This window comes from Triticum urartu, chromosome 7A, assembly GCF_056163025.1.
Source record: "Triticum urartu cultivar PI428250 chromosome 7A, HENAU_Tu73, whole genome shotgun sequence".
Classification (NCBI taxonomy): Eukaryota; Viridiplantae; Streptophyta; class Magnoliopsida; order Poales; family Poaceae; genus Triticum; species Triticum urartu.
Window position 1 is genome coordinate 161,282,850 of NC_141879.1, and position 20,919 is coordinate 161,303,768.

At 46.0% G+C, this 20,919-nt stretch overlaps 1 protein-coding gene and 1 long non-coding RNA gene across 2 annotated transcripts; both read right to left on the reverse strand.

Annotated features, from left to right (window-relative positions):
• Nucleotides 1-5,055: 5,055 nt before the first annotated feature.
• On the reverse strand, nucleotides 5,056-5,907 carry LOC125550312 (uncharacterized). Its single transcript, XR_015610591.1, has 2 exons — nucleotides 5,653-5,907; nucleotides 5,056-5,586 (listed from the first exon to the last, which is right to left on the reverse strand). It is a non-coding gene; the product is annotated as an uncharacterized LOC125550312 (long non-coding RNA).
• A 1,295-nt stretch (nucleotides 5,908-7,202) lies between these two features.
• On the reverse strand, nucleotides 7,203-9,853 carry LOC125550311 (sphinganine C4-monooxygenase 1-like). The gene is made up of 3 exons (XM_048713282.2): nucleotides 9,508-9,853; nucleotides 8,980-9,275; nucleotides 7,203-8,084 (listed from the first exon to the last, which is right to left on the reverse strand). Exons 2-3 carry the CDS (start codon nucleotides 9,205-9,207, stop codon nucleotides 7,518-7,520), a joined length of 795 nt encoding a protein of 264 aa, XP_048569239.1. The 5' UTR covers nucleotides 9,208-9,275; nucleotides 9,508-9,853; the 3' UTR covers nucleotides 7,203-7,517.
• Nucleotides 9,854-20,919: the final 11,066 nt, after the last annotated feature.

Genomic DNA, 20,919 nt, shown 5'->3' on the forward strand with positions numbered 1-20,919 from the left:
TTTACGTAGAAAACCACGCAATTAGTTAGAAAACCGATGAATTCGATGTATGTTTTCTTTCTCTCTTCACCGCTATCATGGTGTCGGAGGGTCGCGAAGAAAAAATGTTTGGTTTTCTCTTTGCTTATGTTTTAGATAAAGGTGTGACCGCGCCAAGGGGTTAAGTCGTCAGTGCACTCATCTTCGTGGTGGAATGCACCTATCGAGCGGGAGTTCTGTTTCTTCAACTTGTAGAACTGAACACAAAAATTTATCTGTATAATTAATTTTATGATGTAAGACAAGTGCCGCTCATTTGTAAACTACGATGCGACCATGCGAATAGTTAGAAAATTGGTTAACCATGTATGTTTTCTTTCTCTCTTGAAAGTTATCATGCTATTGGAAGTGTCGCAAGAGAAAAAGTGTTTCGTTTCTTGCATTCCTAAAACTTAGAATGTGACACCACGAAGCAGGCAATTTTTCCAAATGCCCCTCATTGGGGTTTGGAAATCTTCAAAAAATCTTCTCTTGCTTGGGGTCTTGAAGACATTACCGGGCACGTCCCATGTTTGCATTCCTAAGAGAATGCTTAGTATGTAATTTGTGTATGAAGATATGTATGAACAACATCGTAATTTTGGTTTGGGTTTTGTCGTCACAGAACACGTCGTCACCTTTTTCGTTGAACCAGCGGAGATTGTTTCCTGGTCTCGGGCAAGAGAGCTGTCGACCACGATGTGGACCGGAAACAATGGTGCTGCCTCCTCCTCGTCGTGCGTGTGTCGGAAAAGTCAGCCAGCTAACTGCATGTGGACGCCACCGTTTCCGTGCGGCAGAGATATTCTGAGGCGCACGCGAATCTAATTTTATTGCTCAGCAGTGTAACAGTACTGGCGCGACGGGAGGCGACTGTGCTATACGTCTGGGGTAGCTTGTAGCGTTGCAGGTAGCTAGCGCGCGTGTTCGAAACCCATGGCGTTTATACTTTGACCGATCGAAGCCCACAGTCTTTGATTATATATTACACTCACCGACTCATTACACGCATTAGAGGGCGAGTGATTATTATATATTACAATAATCGGTCCTGGTTGCCCATTACATGCATTATAGTACATAGATATTTGTTTACAGCCCCCGAAACGGGCTTGGTTGGCCACTAGACACATTACACGTACTAGGGTGCAAGCCCTGTGTTTATTTTATATGGAAGGGCAGCCAGCACGCGAAACTTAGAGCTCTTGGGTGGGCCATGAGGTGATTAGGTTGGTGATGCTATCCGGCAGGGGGGCCATGTTGCCCTTCATTTCAACGAGCTCGGTCAAAATCTCCTGCCGCTCTCCTACGATTGATCCCTGCGTGGTTACGAAATGCATTGTTAGATTGTCAACTAGTCAGTCCACCGGTCGCAAATCCAAAACGCACGCAAATCGAAAAACGCACCTGTGACATATCCGCAAGAACCTGGTTGCCATCGAAGTGTTTTGCCACGCGGACAATCCAAATCCCGGTGTCCTTCCTGCGATCGGATTAGTAATTTAACAATGGATTGTGCGTAAAACCGTTAAGCGAGAAAGATAACTTACTGCTTGATTGTGGTAGGCGAAGTGACGTGGAAGATTTTCTCCCATCTAATGCAATCCACGTGCCAGTTGTTGAACAGCTTGTAAATCGTGGTGAATAGCGCCACGTGGAGCTTGTCGGCGACGGCTTCCAGGAGGTCCGTGCGACGCTATGTGGTGCAGCTCCCGTATGACAGATCAAAAATATTAATATTCTTGCGCTGCATATCCCAGTTGTACAGGCACCATCCAAAGTCGAAAATGGTTGGCAGGAAAAACTGCAAATGTCAAAGAAAATGGAGTGGTAAGCAGCATGGTCTGTATTTTTCGCATATCGTTAAACGGAGTGGGTTATTGACGCATACCATTCTGCACTCCGCGATGTTGTGTGTCAAATGCGGCCCAATGAACTGTGCCGTTGCAGGAACAAGTGTCCAGATTTCTTCTCCAGCCAAAGCGGCAGTCTAAGATAGAAGGTTGTCAAATTCTAAGCAGAAAAATGAGAGCGCTGTTGGTGATAAGGTGTTATTCATAATTTAGATACCAACCGATATATCTGGCTCTAGGAATAAACGAAACCGAGGCTGGTTGTTCACGTAAAGTGACTCGCCATCGATCTGATCTTGACGTTGGAATATAAGAGAACATACTTCGTGGTCTAATGGGTCCTTTCCTAAAATCTGGGTCAATAGTGGGCTTGGGGTGATGGAGATGTACCTTGGCGTGGCATGAGTTACAAAAGGCCTACGGACAAAAAGTGTTAGTTCATGCGTGAAGAACATTACTGGTTTTGGTACGAGGATTGACGAAGTGGGTTGCATGTACCTTTCGATTTCTTCAATTGAGATGCTCTTCAGGAATCCGTCGATGGCTTTCCATACAGGGACTTGAAAACTTGGACGGCATTTTCCATCAATCCAGTGCGACACGGCGAACCCCGCGTGCGCCCGCTCTTGCTTCGGTGGCAATTCAGATGAAGCCTGGCCGAACAGGACCGCGTCGGCCGGGTGCGCTGCATCTCCGTCCATCAACATAATCAAACCCGCGAGCCCGTCCCACCACCCCTTCTGCTCGTCTGCTGGTGATTGACTTGTGAACAAGGTTTTGGCTTGTGTGGGCATGACAAAACCCGCCGCGCTGGTGGTCTCCTGGTCTGCCGGGAAAGATATGTCTAATCAGTAAAAAGGCTTGTCCCGCTTAGCACTAAGAAAAGAACATGAAATCGCGAAATCAATCGGTAAAAAAACACACCTGGGACAAGTGGCCCTTTCCTCTTCTTAGGACCGGACGAGGCCGATGACGTGAACTTCTGACCAGAAGAGCTTTCCCCTATGAAACAAAATGAAACAAAAGGGTTTATTCATCTAGCCGGTGGGGGAATAATTAGGCACGAGTGCAAGTAATGGACGTACCATTGGATTCGGTCATTTCTAGCTTGCGACGGTAGATGTTCGTGCACTGCATGCGGAGAACCCGAGGGGGCAGGTGTGGTGATGATGCATGGTACCGATCGGAGGCTGCAGCATATGCACCCCTCGCCGAGCTCACTAACTAGCGAGTTGAGAAACTGAGTGTTCTCCTGTATTAAGTCAGTCTTGAGGGTGTTTGCAATCCTAAAAGTGGTGGCGTTGTGCCGCTTCATCAGCATCCCGACACTCGAACTTGCCTGGGGCAGACCAGTCAAGCCTTATTTATCGAAGTCGGATAATGTGGCATGCCCGATGAAATAGATGCGCGCATGCAGCAAAAAAATGATCATTGATTACAAAATGATTGGCATACCAGTTTTGGGTAATTATTCTTTAGATACATAGAGAAGTCGCCTCCGGTCGGCATGCGTGGGAAAAGAGGAGCTGGTGTGATTGGAGTGGGTGACGCTCCATGCGGCACTTGGGGCAGCCTGAACGAGATCGGCTGCGGATTAGCGATGGTGTGGGTCCCGTGTGGCCTAGCTGGCGCCCGTACTCTGTTGCATGGTAGGCCGGGCAGCATGGGAGCCGCGCGGCCAACTGGATCTGGTGGGGTGTCCCACGCACTCCTGGTATAGCACACCTGATCAGCCTCGCGGATATGTACAGTTGATATAATTGCGGTTGAAGGATCAGCACGTGGGTTCGTAAAATCAAAACGTGGTTTTTAGAGGTGAATAATAAAAATCGGAAATTCAAGAACAGGACCATTGCGCCGGAGAAGTCTGTACTGCCTTTCCCCCCAACGCTGCACTGTAAAAGCATACGCCTGAACTGCATGTCGTCGAACACAGCTATTCGAGGGAATGTAGTGTGTGGTAGGTTGAAAACCCGGAGATCAAGGTTGTCTAGGTAAAAGACCTATTTACATAAAATAAAATGTTAAACGTGCGTATGGGCACAATTGATTCTAGCAGTAGAAATCCTGAAACTAACCTGCAAGAATAAATGGCAGGCGTGGAGATACGTGACAGGCCGTCCTGCCTTGAGATCTGCTTTTACTCTTGAACATGCAACCATCAACTCTTCTATCACGTACTCGCACCAATCAAACTCGCTAACGTGGTCTATCTAGACGAGTGCCCCCAGTAATGTGTGTTTGTGTGATCGTGGGTCGTCGACGGGGCAAGCAGATGCCCCATTACGAAAATGACAAATGCCATTTTGAAACTGTCTATCTCGAGTTTAGAACTTGACTCGTCTATTGGTCTAACTAGTATTTTCTCGACAGCAGATAATAGGTTTTTACCGCTCGAGTTTATACTTAGCACATCGCGCACGTGGTTTGTCTCGGCGATCGACGCTTTCTGTATATGTACGCGGCCAGACGGTACTCCAAAAACTTTGAACACGTCCACTGCCTTGAAGGACATTTGTCTGCCAGGACGGATGTAAATAGTTCTAGACAGCTCATCAACTCTAGCCATGATCCATATACTTAATCTCAGGCTAATCCTTGGCAAATGTGGCACCTCCAGTATGCCTTCAAAACCCATCTCCTCGACAAGAGATTGTTTGAAGTCATCAAAGGAATCAAGCATGGCACGTACTTTTGTTGGAGAGCAGCGTGACGTTGGGGAGGGGTTGCTCGTGTCGTTCGTGCCCTGGGGGTGCATGGGTTCATCCATCTGCATACACACGCACACACGCGCGGACAAGGGGGATTGATTACACCTTCACGAGTATAGAATGAAAGAAAGGAGCAACGAGAAGAAGATGCTTACCTTACCGTTACCGGTGTCCGGCGACGGCCACAGCACGGCGACGGCGGTGGTGTTTACAGAGACGGTGAATCACGTGTTTGTGGCTGTGTGCTACCAGACGAAGGAACCATGTGGTGTGTGGGTCGAGGCTCGGGCCGCGGGAGCTCAATTTATAGAGCACGCGTGCCCTGGCGTCTTCTGCTCCGTTGCAGGCCGTGTAATTGGAGCAATCAATTAATCATGGGTGTGGCATTGATGGGGCGCATCGCCTTCTCTTATTGGTGCATTCAAGTGCATGGCGGACGACGACTGGGCGATGACTCATGACTCCACTCTCTCTTACAAAAAATACGTGTTTGCATCTGTTTCTTGATTAGAGACAGTCTAATTACGACGGCGGGGGGTACATAATTAATTGCACTTAGCAGCTCCCGCCCTTGCATGGGCAAGCTGGACGTACTAACTGATACATGCAGATCGCTAGAGATACTGTAACATACGAAAAGGAAACAGCATTCCCTACGCAGAGGGGATACAGCCCATGTGTGACTACGACATTGCCCTGTTCATGGCCATGGCAATGCGGTGGGTACATCAAACTCCACTGAGCGGCAGCAAGACGAAGGCATGTATGAGTACGACACTACGTACGCAGGACGGGGTGGTGCTTCAGAACTTGAGGAGGAAGATAGTGACCATGACCACCAAATTCGCGAGGCACAGCATCAATATGTTCTTCAGGAATGCATGGTTCTGCTCGAGCAGCGCGACGTGGCGATGAACCAACGCGTGCGAAATCAGATGTCCCCACCGCTGGCTTAAGTACTGTATGTACTTGTTCTCCCACTTCCAAAACTTGCACCCTCCATGCTGCAGAATGAACAAGAATCAGCATGCCCCGGAGAACATGAGCTGCGAGGATATGAAAAAACTTACCCCATGCCGTTCGCACTGGTAGAAGTGCCTCCCTGGGTTTAGTTCTGTCCCGGAGACAAACCACAGGACGTAGCCGGCGTTGCATTCGGGGCAACGGATGAGCGGGAGTGGCGGCATCTGGTTGCTCGTGTGATGAGATGGCGGTGGTGTCGCACTGCTACGGGACATGGACGAACACATGCTTTGCAAGCCCAGATAATCTGAGAATAATGGAGAATGGGAGAAGCTTGGAATGGCCATCCAAAGCAAGGAAGGATGGCGTTTAAATAGCCAGCGAGGAGCGTCGCCCAGCTAGCCGTTGCGACTGAACGGTGACCAACGCGATCTCCGTCACACGCCTGATGCGGGTAGCCGTTGTCACTGCCGGGCAGTAAATGCGGTCGCTGCCTTCTGTTTCAGCTAGCCGTTGTCACTACCAGATGCCATGTGGGCCTTCACTGATGCGCAGAGATTAATACGAGAGCTATACGAGATGGGATACGCTGCCCAATGGCCTTTATACGCGAACGTCGTATTGGAGTTAGCACGAATCGTGTGGGGACTACCGGTGCGGATAACGACCTCGCGTGGCCGCATGTGCACACGCGATTTATCGTTGTCATTGGCTCCTATATTCTTCACCAACTAACTATGCGCAACATGAAGATTGGGGAGGAGACATCTCTTCCACTCTTAAATCTATCCTTTTATTAATCAACACAGCTCTTAAAAAAACGTTAGCCAAATACAACTCATATCATATTATTCTAGTGTGTTAACTTCCACAGATTCTTTAGAAAGCAGGAACCATTTTCATGGTAAATATTTTTCATATATGTGATTTTTTTTTCATTATGTACTACGCAATCACAGTTTTGGCACAAGACTAACACGGGCACATCTACGTGTTTTTTTTTTCAGATTTTGTTGTTGTTGCGGAAACAGATGTTCTTTTTTCATGGTGCACTTGTGTGTTTCATACTGCTCAGTATTGCGCCCAAATATTTGTAAATATACATCGATAGCAAGACTCCAGAAATGTTCACTCACGTACACCTAAAACAGCACTCTTTTGTGACTGACGGTACACTTGAGAATAACAGCGAACCAGATTTGTTATTATTCTCCAACAAGCAACCTGAAATAGCAAAATACTCCCTCCGTCCCATAATATAAGAATATTTTTGACACTACACTAGTGTTAAAAACGCTGTTATATTATGGGACGAAGGGAGTAATGCTGAATGCACATAGCACCTATTTGACTAAGCACATGCGTGCAGTTATTCAAACATAAAAATATCATAGATACACATGCCCGCAGTAGAAACTGCTGTGTGTTTCCTGAACTTATTTGGAGGCTGCGTTTCCCGTGGGCTCTCTGCTTCTTTTAGGTCACCTCTGTGTGCTCATGGCTGCCCAATGCTAGGTTTGCAGACAAACAGAACCACGTTCTTTCAGGCTGGCACTGTCCATCAGACAGCCTGGTCCATACAGAAATTAACAACAGCTCCTTTTAAAATCTAAAAGAGCCCAAGCATCAGGAATCAGCATTAGTCGGAGAGACAATGTCCATGACAGCACAGAGAAGCTTTAAGAATGTGAGGGCCAACGCACTGCTGCATAATGTATGTAGTGCTAATAATACCAGCTCACTTTGGCCATCATCAGCATGAGGCTCACACACAACCAACCCACATGAGCAAATCAGAGTGGATCATCTTTACACAGTGTTTTATTTGCTATACCTTGGTACACAACGGCATTCCAGCAAGATGCTTTATCTATATGGACAGGAAAAGAATTCTACAACACAAATGTAGTTAGAAAAGATCAGGTAGAGCATTCTTCACCGGGCAAGTGAAGACCGGGAGAAAGTGAATCACTTAGTCAGACTTGCTCTGCGCTGCGAGTCCGAGATTAACAGGGCGCGCCTCCAAACCTCCTCCCTTGCGCTCCTCCAGAGTGTATGGCATGTAGGTCCCGAGGATCTTGTCCCACATGACGAAGAACGGCTGCGAGAAGTTGTACTTGTTGCCGTAGAGCTGGTGGTGGATGTCATGGTAAGCGCTGTTGTTGCTGAACAGCATGTGGAGGATATTCCCAGGAAGCCACAGGCCGCAGTGATCGTCGACGGTCTTGATGGTTGCGAATGAGAAGAAGAATATGGACGTCCTAGGAGTCATTCCGGCGACGAGGAACGAGAGGGCGCCACCAATCGTGTCCAAAATGAGGCCCTCGAGGGGATGGTTGTAAAGAGCGCCAAACGCGTATGGAACCACAAGAGTGTGATGCTTCGAGTGGATATGCTTGTACAAGAACTTGTTGATGTGCATGTATCTGTGCATGAAGTACTGCCATGTGTCCATAACAAACATTGCGATGATACATTGCAGTGCTATCACCAGGGCGGGAGGCTGCTTTCTCACAGTACCGCTGTCATCACCAATGATCTGCATTTTATCACATTTGCAGATCTTAGGTACAGTTACCCGTGTATGAAATTTCATCAGGTAATTCTGAAATCAGTGTTAAAAGCCAGACTTTGTTCAAAGAGAGAAAAATAACTTCCACTGATAATGGAGATATATCTGTACTATTTAAGACTCAATTTCCTTTTGGAAAGCACGACCAGAAGTTCTGGAATTCATTAAATGAAGAACTAAAATGTTTGAAACTCGCCAGGCCTAGGTGCATAGTTCACTAATCCATCTACAAAACAAACAGCAAAATGACCGGAAAATAAATCTAAGCCTTAGTTTTAAATCAACAACATACACTGGTTTCAAGTCTTTCAAGATCTACTTCAACCAATAAAATCACGGGAAGCAACTTTACTGCCTTGAAATAAATTCCCCAATGTGAATACGACCATTGTGACTCTTGACAAGAGAGCTAACAGTTCATACATATTCAATCGACAAAAACAGCACTACATCCTCGTGGTCCATAAGTAATCTAAGACTCTCTTTCAATCTCCATATGAACACTAGACTGTTTGCTACTCAGCTATTTTTTCATGCTAAAACTGCCAACAGCAAGCTATTCCGTAGAAGGGTCTGAACTTGCTTGTTATTTTCAACAGAAAGGTTTGAACTCGCTGGTTTAACCATCATTCAGAAACTGTCAAAGACTTAATCAAAGCCTATGTTTCAAAATTGTTCACTGTGTCATGTCTGATTTAAACTGAATTTTAACCCAAATAGACCAATAATCTTTCTAACCATCCTGTATGTGGACATCCTATGAAGCTAAACCAGCACAACGAATCAGTCCACCATGGATTCAATAGCATCACAACAAGAAGTTTTCCATGGTAAAGATCATAATGTCAAGAGGATTATTTACCGTGAACAGGAGAAGTGAGACCGCAATCTGAAACCCCTGCTGCACAAGGACACCCTTGACGACCGTCCACTTGGAGACGACGTTCTTCACCTCCTCCTCCCCTTTGGGGTGGAGCCGGTAGTCGTCAATCTCCATCCTGTCCATCACGATGTACAGCCCCGAATAGAGCCAGTACACCGCAATCGGCACGAATGTGCCCAGCAGCTCGTCGGAGACCGCAAACGCCATCCCAGTGTGCTCCCCCAGCTCTCCAAATCTTTACTGCCTGTAGCCCGTCCACTATTTGAATCCTTCCGCTGCAAACACCCGGACAGTTAAAACTAGTACCAAATCGGGGACGGAGATAAAACGGGTGAAAAAAACCCAAATCTTGAGCCCAAACGCAGCATAAATCCAAAGGGGAGGGCACCAGCGCCAGCGTCGCCGCCAAGAACCGCAAATGCGCAGTCCTGGATGCGGTTCCGCAAAGCTGGAGCCCCAAGAAAGCGTTTTTGTCTGCAGAATCTGACAAACCAGGTCGGATCTTACCAGGCCGGAGGTAGGAAAGCTCCAGCAGCTCGCCGTCCAAGTGGCAGCGGGAGAGAGGGGAGGAGGACTTCCTCGTGCTGCCCCTGCTCGGAGGACGGCAGGAGACGCTGCAGACGGCAGCTTATTAAGGGGCTAGTTTAAAGCGGGGGCGGCAATGCGTTGGGTCCGCGAAGGCCGGCGAGACCGGCGGCTGGCTTAGGGGGGATACCAGCCTGACCCGAGCGGCGACCGCGAGGAGGAGACCGCGTGGGAGAGGAGAGGAGAAGATAATTTGCGGCCGCCCACCCCTCCTATCGGTTCCTGTTTTGACTGATCTGAAATGCCATGGGCTCTGACCAGCTGACTGACGGAGGCGGCAGCTGAGCTGGGCAATCTTTTAACCCTAACGCCGGAGAAAATAATGGCGGCCGGCACGCGCACGGGATTCTCTGCGGCGGGGCCACGTGGGCGGAAGATCGTCGCAGCGAGATCGTGCGCCGTGCTTGCTTGGTGGAGTAGAGGATCCGTGGTGGCGAGACGATGAAATCCGCCGTCTCTTCTGAAGTTTTCAGGAGGTTCCAGATCTATTAGTAGAAAAAAATAAAATTCACTAGAAGTATAATCATCTTAGAATAATAAAAAACACTACTCCCCACCATGTTACTTTATACAGTACATTTGTCCGGAAATACTTATCAAAGTAATGGATATTTGCAGACGAAGGGAGTATAAACAACGTCAATTCTTATGGATTGAAGGGAATACATCGAGTTCTCTAGGTCATGAAACAAGCATTATTTTACAAATAAATTTTTAACTTTGACGAACGACTGTACAACATATAAAAATTAAACCATAACTTTTACATGTGAATACTTTAAGATTGTGTACATATTGACCTGGTTTTAGATCATATCGGATATAATATAATCACTCAGGCTTAATTTAAATTTGCAAATCTGGAGCAACCAGATTTGTATGCCTTAACTAATATGAGTGCATTTCGCTTGTTTAAGAAAAAGAAAAACAACATATGCGAGCAATCGTCCGTACACAAATTGTACTCCCTTCGTTCGGGTATCTAAGACCGGACGGCTAATTTGTCATAACCAAGGAGCGAGCACGAGATTAGAGGGGAGTTTTGAAATAGGGCAACCTCAAGTTGTTACATACCCTTTACTCGCAATTATTCCGGACAATCTCTTCCAAATATCGCTCGGATACCTCTCCCGCTCTCTCACATGCATTGAAATTAATAGATCGATTTAGTGTGCCCTGTATTTTATCTGTCCACCTCCTTTGCATGGATGGTAATCGTACAACTGATCCCCTCATGCACTGCCAATTAAGCTCTCATGGATCACCAATTTTTCATTAGGAATTGGATTCATGGCACCATTATGGGAAATTTCATCCTTGGCTTTGGGCTTGCAAAATTTCCAAATCTTTAAAATTATCCCTCTTTTTGCGATTCATAATTTTGTATCTGTCTACTTCCAATTCCATCAGCAATGCCTTCTTTCGATCTAAGTCAACAATCATATTGTCAATTAGACAGCGCATGCGATGGGCATGTGGCGGTGTCTGACGTGGTATTGCTAATGAGCCGAAGGAGACGCCCCTAGAGTAGATATGGTCAGACTTGGGAGAGACCCACTAGGTTTAGCTGGTCTCACTCATGGCAGATGGTGGCCCATCGGTGATATAGCCTAATTGACCGCATAGGTGGATATCTTTCCCTCTCAGCCTGGCTAGTCGTGGATGTGGTTCCTTCGATTTCATCCCAAAGCGAGTAGCTCATGCAGCATAGAATGCGGTAACCATGGTCTTCTTGGCCTAGTTGGGTGCTCTTGCGAATCATTTGTCCATGGGGCAACTGTGAGCTCGTCTGGTGGCAACGGAGGTGTAGTGCATGGCCCTCTCAGTCCAACCGGCCATGGACACCAACTATTCGATGTTTGTTGTTTGATGATTGATGAATGCATTTTACACTCAAATTTACAAAATTTAATCTTGATATAACTAAGGTATTGTTGGGTAACGTAGCAGAAATTCAAAATTTTCCTACGTGTCACCAAGATCTATCTATGGAGAAACCAGCAACGAGGGGAAGGAGAGTGCATCTACATACCCTTGTAGATCGCTATGCGGAAGCGTTCAAGAGAACGGGGTTGAAGGAGTCGTACTCGTCGTGATCCAAATCACCGGAGATCCTAGTGCCGAACGGACGGCACCTCCGCGTTCAACACACGTACAACCCGACGACGTCTCCCATGCCTTGATCCAGCAAGGAGAGAGGGAGAGGTTGAGGAAGACTCCATCCAGCAGCAGCACAACGGCGTGGTGGTGATGGAGGAGCGTGGCTATCCCGCAGGGCTTCGCCAAGCACCGCGGGAGAGGAGGAAGGAGAGATGCAGGGCTGCGTCATATAGAGGAGAGGAACTCGCGTGTTATGAGCAGCCCAAACCTCAACTATATATAGGGGAAGGGGAGGGGCTGCGCCCCCTTTAGGGTTTCCACCCCTAGGGGTGGCGGCCAGCCTAGATCCCATCTAAGGGGGGCGGCCAAGGGGGAGGGGGAGAGGGAGGCGCACCAGGATGGGCCTTAGGGCCCATCTGCCCTAGGGTTTGCCCCCTTCTCCTCTCCCTTGCGCCTTGGGCCCTTGTGGGGGGGCGCACCAGCCCACCTGGGGCTGGTCCCCTTCCACACTTGGCCCATGAAGCCCTCCGGGGCTGGTGGCCCCACTTGGTGGACCCCCGGGACCCTCCCGGTGGTCCCGGTACGTTACCGATAAACCCCGAAACTTTTCCGGTGACCAAAACAGGACTTCCCATATATAAATCTTTACCTCTGGACCATTCCGGAACTCCTCGTGACATCCGGGATCTCATCCGGGACTCCGAACAACATTCGTAACCACATACAAACTTCCTTTATAACCCTAGCGTCATCGAACCTTAAGTGTGTAGACCCTACGGGTTCGGGAACCATGCAGACATGACCGAGACGTTCTCCGGTCAATAACCAACAGCGGGATCTGGATACCCATGTTGGTTCCCACATGTTCCACGATGATCTCATCGGATGAACCACGATGTCGAGGATTCGATCAATCCCGTATACAATTCCCTTTGTCTAGCGGTATTGTACTTGCCCGAGATTCGATCGTCGGTATCCCGATACCTTGTTCAATCTCGTTACCGGCAAGTCTCTTTACTCGTTCCGTAACACATCATCCCGTGATCAACTCCTTGATCACATTGTGCACATTATGATGATGTCCTACCGAGTGGGCCCAGAGATACCTCTCCGTCACACGGAGTGACAAATCCCAGTCTCGATTCGTGCCAACCCAACAGACACTTTCGGAGATACCTGTAGTGTACCTTTATAGTCACCCAGTTACGTTGTGATGTTTGGCACACCCAAAGTATTCCTACGGTATCCGGGAGTTGCACAATCTCATGGTCTAAGGAAATGATACTTGACATTAGAAAAGCTTTAGCATACGAACTACACGATCTTGTGCTATGCTTAGGATTGGGTCTTGTCCATCACATCATTCTCCTAATGATGTGATCCCGTTATCAACGACATCCAATGTCCATGGTCAGGAAACCGTAACCATCTATTGATCAACGAGCTATTCAACTAGAGGCTTACTAGGGACATGGTGTTGTCTATGTATCCACACATGTATCTGAGTTTCCTATCAATGCAATTCTAGCATGGATAACAAACGATTATCATGAACAAGGAAATATAATAATAACCAATTTATTATTGCCTCTAGGGCATATTTCCAACAGTCTCCCACTTGCACTAGAGTCAATAATCCAGTTCACATCGATATGTGATTAACACTCAAGGTCACATCCCCATGTGACTAACACCCAAAGAGTTCTGGGTTTGATCATGTTATGCTTGTGAGAGAGGTTATAGTCAACAGGTCTGCAACATTCATATCCGTATGTACTTCGCAAATTTCTATGTCATCTTGTAGATGCAACTTCTAAGCTACATTTGGAGCCACTTCAAATAACTGTTCTACTTGGAGCGATTCTAAATTGTTGCTCCATTATACGTATCCGATATCTCTACTCAGAGCTATCCGGATAGGTGTTAAGCTTGCATCGACGTAACCCTTTACGACGAACTCTTTTACCACCTCCATAATCGAGAAAATTCCTTAGTCCACTAGTTACTAAGGATAACTTTGACTGCTGTCCTGTGATCCATTCTTGGATCACTCTTGTACCCCTTGACTGACTCAAGGCAAGGCACACTTCAGGTGCGGTACACAGCATAGCATACTGTAGAGCCTACGTCTAAAGCATAGGGGACGACCTTCGTCCTTTCTCTCTATTCTGCCGTGGTCGAGCTCTAAGTCTTAACTTCATACCTTACAACTCAGGCAAGAACTCCTTCTTTGACTGATCCATCTTGAACACCTTCAAGATCATGTCAAGGTATGTGCTCATTTGAAAGTACCATTAAGCATTTTGATCTATCCTTATAGATCTTGATGCTCAATGTTCAAGTAGCTTAATCCAGGCTTTCCATTGAAAAACACTTTTCAAATAACTCTGCATGCTTTCCAGAAATTCTACATCATTTCTGATCCATAATATGTCAACAACATATACTCATCAGAAATTCTATAGTGCTCCCACTCACTTCTTTGGAAATACAAGTTTCTCATAAATTTTGTATAAACCCAAAATCTTTGATCATCTCATCAAAGCATACATTCCAACTCCGAGGTGCTTACTCCAGTCCTTAGAAGGATTGCTAGAGCTTTGCATACTTATTAGCATCTTTCAGGATTGACAAAACCTTCCGGTTGTATCACATACAACCTTTCGTCGAGGAAACAATGTTTTGACATCCTATCTGCAAGATTTCATAAATAATGCAGCAATCGCTAATATAATTCCAACAGACTCTTAGCATCGCTACGAGTGAGAAAGTCTCACCGTAGTCAACTCCTTGAACTTGTCGGGAAACTTCTTAACGACAAGTCGAGCTTTCTTAATGGTGACATTTACCATCATTGTCGGTCTTCCTTTTAAAATCCATCTGTACTCAACAGCCTTACGACCATCGAGCTGTTCTGCCAAAGTCTACACTTTGTTTTCATACATGGATCCTCTCTCGGATTTTATGGCCTCGAGCCATTTATCGGAATTCGGGCCCACCATCACTTCTCCATAACTCGTAGGTTCATTGTTGTCTAGCAACATGACTTTCAAGACAGGATTACGTACCACTCTGAAGTAGTACGCATCCTTGTCATCCTACGAGGTTTGGGAGTGACTTGATCCGAAGTCTCACGATCAATATCATAAGCTCCCACTTCAATTGGTGTAGGTGCCACAGGAACAACTCTTTGTGCCCTGCTATACACTAGTTGAAGTGACGGTTCAATAACCTCATCAAGTCTCCACCATCCTCCCACTCAATTCTTTCGTGCGAAACTTTTCCTCGAGAAAGGACCCGATTCTAGAAACAATCCCTTATTGCTTTCGGATCTGAGACAGGAGGTATACCCAACTGTTTTGGGTGTCCTATGAAAATGCATTTATCCGCTTTGGGTTCGAGCTTATCGGCCTGAAACTTTTTTCACATAAGCGTCGCAGCCCCAAACTTTTAAGAAATGACAGCTTAGGTTTCTCTAAACCATAGTTCATACGGTGTCATCTCATTGGAATTACGTGGTGCCCTTTTAAAGTGAATGTGGTTGTCTCTAATGCCTAACCTATAAACTATCATGGTAATTCGATAAGAGACATCATGGTATGCATCATATCCAATAGGGTGCAGTTATGATGTTAGGACACACCATCACACTATGGTGTTCCAGGCTGTATTAGTTGTGAAACAATTTCCACAATGTCTTAATTTTGTGCCAAACTCGTAATTCAGATATTCATCTCTATGGTCATATCATAGATCTTTTATCCTCTTGTCACGACGATCTTTCAACTTCACACTAAAATTACTTGAACCTTTCAATAATTCAGACTCGTGATTCATCAAGTAAATATACTCAACATCTACTCAAATCATCTGTGAAGTAAGAACATAACGATATCCACTACATGCCTCAGCACTCATTGGACTGCACACATCAAAATGTATTACTTCCAACAAGTTGCTTGCTAGTTCCATTTTACTAAAAACGAGGCTTTCAGTCATCTTGCCCATGTGGTATGATTTGCATGTCTCAAGTGATTCAAAATCAAGTGAGTCCAAACGATCCATCTATATAGAGTTTCTTCATGCATATCTACCAACAAACATGGTTTGCATGTCTCAATCCTTTCAAAAATGAGTGAGTCCAAAGATCCATCAACATGGAGCTTCTTCATGCGTTTTATACCGATATGACTTACGTGGTAGTGCCACAAGTAGGTGGTACTATCATTACTATCTTTTGGCATGAACATGTGTATCACTACGATCGAGATTCAACAAACAATTCATTTCAGGTGTAAGACCATTGAAGGTATTATTCAAATAAACAGAGTAACCATTATTCTCCTTAAATGAATAACCGTATTGCGATAGACATAATCCAATCATGTCTATGCTCAACGCAAGCACCAATCTCGATGGTAGAGGGAGCGTACGATATTTGATCAACCTTGGAAATACTTCCAACACATATCGTCATCTCACCTTTCAGCTAGTCTCCATTTATTCCGTAGCTTTTATTTCGAGTTACTAACAATTAGCAACCGAACCGGTATCTAATACCCTGGTGCTACTAGGAGTACTAGTAAAGTACACATTAACATAATGTATATCCAATATACTTCTATCGACCTTGCCAGCCTTCTTATCTACCAAGTATCTAGGGTAATTCTGCTCCAGTGGCTGTTCCCTTTATTACAGAATCACTTAGTCTCGGGTTTGGGTTCAACCTTGGGTTTCTTCACTAGAGCAGCAACTGAATTGCCGTTTCATGAAGTATCCCTTCGTGCCCTTGCCCTACTTGAAACTAGTGGTTTCACCAACCATTAACAATTGATGCTCCTTCTTGATTTCTACTTTTGTGGTGTCAAACATCGCGAATATCTCAAGGATCATCATATATGTCCCTGATGTATTATAGTTCATCACGAAGCTCTAGCAGCTTGGTGGCAATGACTTTGGAGAAACATCACTAACTCATCTGGAAGATCAACTCCCACTTGATTCAAATGATTGTTGTACTCAGACAGTCTGAGCACAAGCTCAACAATTGAGCTTTTCTCCCTTAGTTTGCAGGCTAAGAAAAATTGTCGGAGGTCTTATACCTCTTGACATGGGCACGAGCCTGAAATCCCAATTTCAGCCCTCAAAACATCTCATATGTTTCGCGACGTTTCAAAAACGTCTTCGGTGCCTCAATTCTAAACCGTTTAACTGAACTATCACGTAGTTATCAAAATGTGTATGTCAGATGTTCGCAACATCCACAGACAACGTTCGAGGTTCAGCACACTGAGCGGTGCATTAAGGACATAAGCCTTCTATGAAGCAATGAGGACAATCCTCAGTTTACGGACCTAGTCCGCATAATTGCTACTATCAACTTTCAACTAAATTTTCTCTAGGAACATAACTAAACAGTAGAACTGAAGCGCGAGCTACGACATAATTTGCGAAGACCTTTTGACTATGTTCAGGATAATTAAGTTCATCTTATGAACTCCCACTCAGATAGACATCCCTCTAGTCATCTAAGTGATTACATGATCCGAGTCAACTAGGCCGTGTCCGATCATCACGTGAGACGGACTAGTCAACGTCGGTGAACATCTTCATGTTGATCGTATCTTCTATACGACTCATGCTCGACCTTTCAGTCTTCTGTGTTCCGAGGCCATGTCTGTACACATGCTAGGCTCGTCAAGTCAACCTAAGTGTTTCGCGTGTGTAAATCTGTCTTACACCTGTTGTATGTGAACGTTAGAATCTATCACACCCGATCATCACGCGGTGCTTCCAAACAACGAACTGTCGCAACGGTGCACAGTTAGGGGGAACACTTTCTTGAAATTTTAATGAGGGATCATCTTATTTACTACCGTCGTTCTAAGCAAATAAGATGTATAAACATGATAAACATCACATGCAATCAAATAGTGACATGATATGGCCAATATCATATTGCTCCTTTTGATCTCCATCTTCGGGGCTCCATGATCATCATCGTCACCGGCATGACACCATGATCTCCATCATCATGATCTCCATCATCGTGTCTTCATGAAGTTGTCTCGCCAACTATTACTTCTACTTCTACAGCTAACGGTTAGCAATAAAGTAAAGTAATTACATGACGTTTAAGTTGACACGCAGGTCATAAATAAATAAAGACAACTCCTATGGCTCCTGCCGGTTGTCATACTCATCGACATGCAAGTCGTGATTCCTATTACAAGAACATGATCATCTCATACATCACATATATCATTCATCACATCCTTTGGCCATATCACATCACATAGCATACCCTGCAAAAACAAGTTAGACGTCCTCTAATTGTTGTTTGCATGTTTTACGTGGCTGCTATGGGTTTCTAGCAAGAACGTTTCTTACCTACGCAAAGACCACAACGTGATATGCCAATTGCTATTTACCCTTCATAAGGACCCTTTTCATCGAATCCGATCCGACTAAAGTGGGAGAGACAGACACCCGCCAGCCACCTTATGCAACTAGTGCATGTCAGTCGGTGGAACCGGTCTCACGTAAGCGTACGTGTAAGGTTGGTCCGGGCCGCTTCATCCCACAATGCCGCCGAATTAAGATTGGACTAGTAACGGTAAGCATATTGAACAAAATCAACGCCCACAACTACTTTGTGTTCTACTCGTGCATAGAATCTACGCAATAGACCTAGCTCATGATGCCACTGTTGGGTAACGTAGCAGAAATTCAAAATTTTCCTACGTGTCACCAAGATCTATCTATGGAGAAACCAGCAACGAGGGGAAGGAGAGTGCATCTACATACCCTTGTAGATCGCTATGCGGAAGCGTTCAAGAGAACGGGGTTGAAGGAGTCGTACTCGTCATGATCCAAATCACCGGAGATCCTAGTGCCGAACGGACGGCACCTCCGCGTTCAACACATGTACAGCCCGACGACGTCTCCCATGCCTTGATCCAGCAAGGAGAGAGGGAGAGGTTGAGGAAGACTCCATCCAGCAGCAGCACAACAGCGTGGTGGTGATGGAGGAGCGTGGCTATCCCGCAGGGCTTCGCCAAGCACCGCGGGAGAGGAGGAAGGAGAGATGCAGGGCTGCGTCATATAGAGGAGAGGAACTCGCGTGTTATGAGCAGCCCAAACCTCAACTATATATAGGGGAAGGGGAGGGGCTGCGCCCCCTTTAGGGTTTCCACCCCTAGGGGTGGCGGCCAGCCTAGATCCCATCTAAGGGGGCGGCCAAGGGGGAGGGGGAGAGGGAGGCGCACCAGGATGGGCCTTAGGGCCCATCTGCCCTAGGGTTTGCCCCCTTCTCCTCTCCCTTGCGCCTTGGGCCCTTGTGGGGGGGGGCACCAGCCCACCTGGGGCTGGTCCCCTTCCACACTTGGCCCATGAAGCCCTCCGGGGCTGGTGGCCCCACTTGGTGGACCCCCGGGACCCTCTCGGTGGTCCCGGTACGTTACCGATAAACCCCGAAACTTTTCCGGTGACCAAAACAGGACTTCCCATATATAAATCTTTACCTCCGGACCATTCCGGAACTCCTCGTGACGTCCAGGATCTCATCCGGGACTCCGAACAACATTCGGTAACCACATACAAACTTCCTTTATAACCCTAGCGTCATCGGACCTTAAGTGTGTAGACCCTACGGGTTCGGGAACCATGCAGACATGACCGAGACGTTCTCCGGTCAATAACCAACAGCGGGATCTGGATACCCATGTTGGTTCCCACATGTTCCACGATGATCTCATCGGATGAACCACGATGTCGAGGATTCGATCAATCCCGTATACAATTCCCTTTGTCTAGCGGTATTGTACTTGCCCGAGATTCGATCGTCGGTATCCTGATACCTTGTTTAATCTCGTTACCGGCAAGTCTCTTTACTCGTTCCGTAACACATCATCCCATGATCAACTCCTTGATCACATTGTGCACATTATGATGATGTCCTACCGAGTGGGCCCAGAGATACCTCTCCGTCACACGGAGTGACAAATTCCAGTCTCGATTCGTGCCAACCCAACAGACACTTTCGGAGGTACCTGTAGTGTACCTTTATAGTCACCCAGTTACGTTGTGACGTTTGGCACACCCAAAGTATTCCTACGGTATCCGGGAGTTGCACAATCTCATGGTCTAAGGAAATGATACTTGACATTAGAAAAGCTTTAGCATACGAACTACGCGATCTTGTGCTATGCTTAGGATTGGGTCTTGTCCATCACATCATTCTCCTAATGATGTGATCCCGTTATCAACGACATCCAATGTCCATGGTCAGGAAACCGTAACCATCTATTGATCAACGAGCTAGTCAACTAGAGGCTTACTAGGGACATGGTGTTGTCTATGTATCCACACATGTATCTGAGTTTCCTATCAATACAATTCTAGCATGGATAATAAACGATTATCATGAACAAGGAAATATAATAATAACCAATTTATTATTGCCTCTAGGGCATATTTCCAACAGGTATTTCTTAGAAATATCACTTCAAGATGCATACTACTCATTATTTAAATGCAAGATAGGTAAATATCCTTGGTTTGGAATATGTTGTTGATCAGGTGGGAAAAGGGGAAAATGGACACAAATCCATGACCCATTCTAAAAATGGAGCATTTTCCATACATGGATCATCACTAGCATCCAATCCATCATACAAGCCGAGCATCGGTACGACTACACTCGGTCGTACTAGTGATCGTACCAGACGGGGTCCACTCCCTCGAGTCGAACAGAGGAGCTTTCATTAGGAAGGAGATTGTTTGTTCCACTTCATCAGGAAGGAGGTTGTTTGTTCCACTACATAAGGAAGGAGGTCTTCATTTCCATAACCACTCTATGCACAAGATCCATCTTCTAATCCATTATTGTAATCCCAAATGGCAATATTACAAGATGATTTTAAATCATTCTGTCGACGGTATGTTGCAAGGTAACCAAAACAACGACCCAGTAACATCAGTGGATTTGTGTGACAACGGTACATAACATCAAGTTACCATACGTACATAAAGAAGATTTTACCCAGGTTCAAGCCTCTATGATGCGAGTAACATCTTCTGGCTGCAATAGAGTTGGGAGTCAAATGGAAAAGTTGGATATCGTAGAATCCAAAACTAAGAGAAGAAAGAGAGACAGAGGAAAATTCACCCACAAAGAATATGGTTACTGAGAACCACCACGCTCAAATCCCCTAAGGCGGGAGGGACCTTCGT

Coding starts and splice junctions, on each gene's coding strand:
- LOC125550311 (XM_048713282.2), bottom strand. CDS start 9,207: ATGGCGTTTGCGGTCTCCGACGAGCTGCTGGGCACATTCGTGCCGATT. Junction 8,085..8,979: donor TCTCACTTCTCCTGTTCACG/GTAAATAATCCT, acceptor GATAAAATGCAG/ATCATTGGTGATGACAGCGG.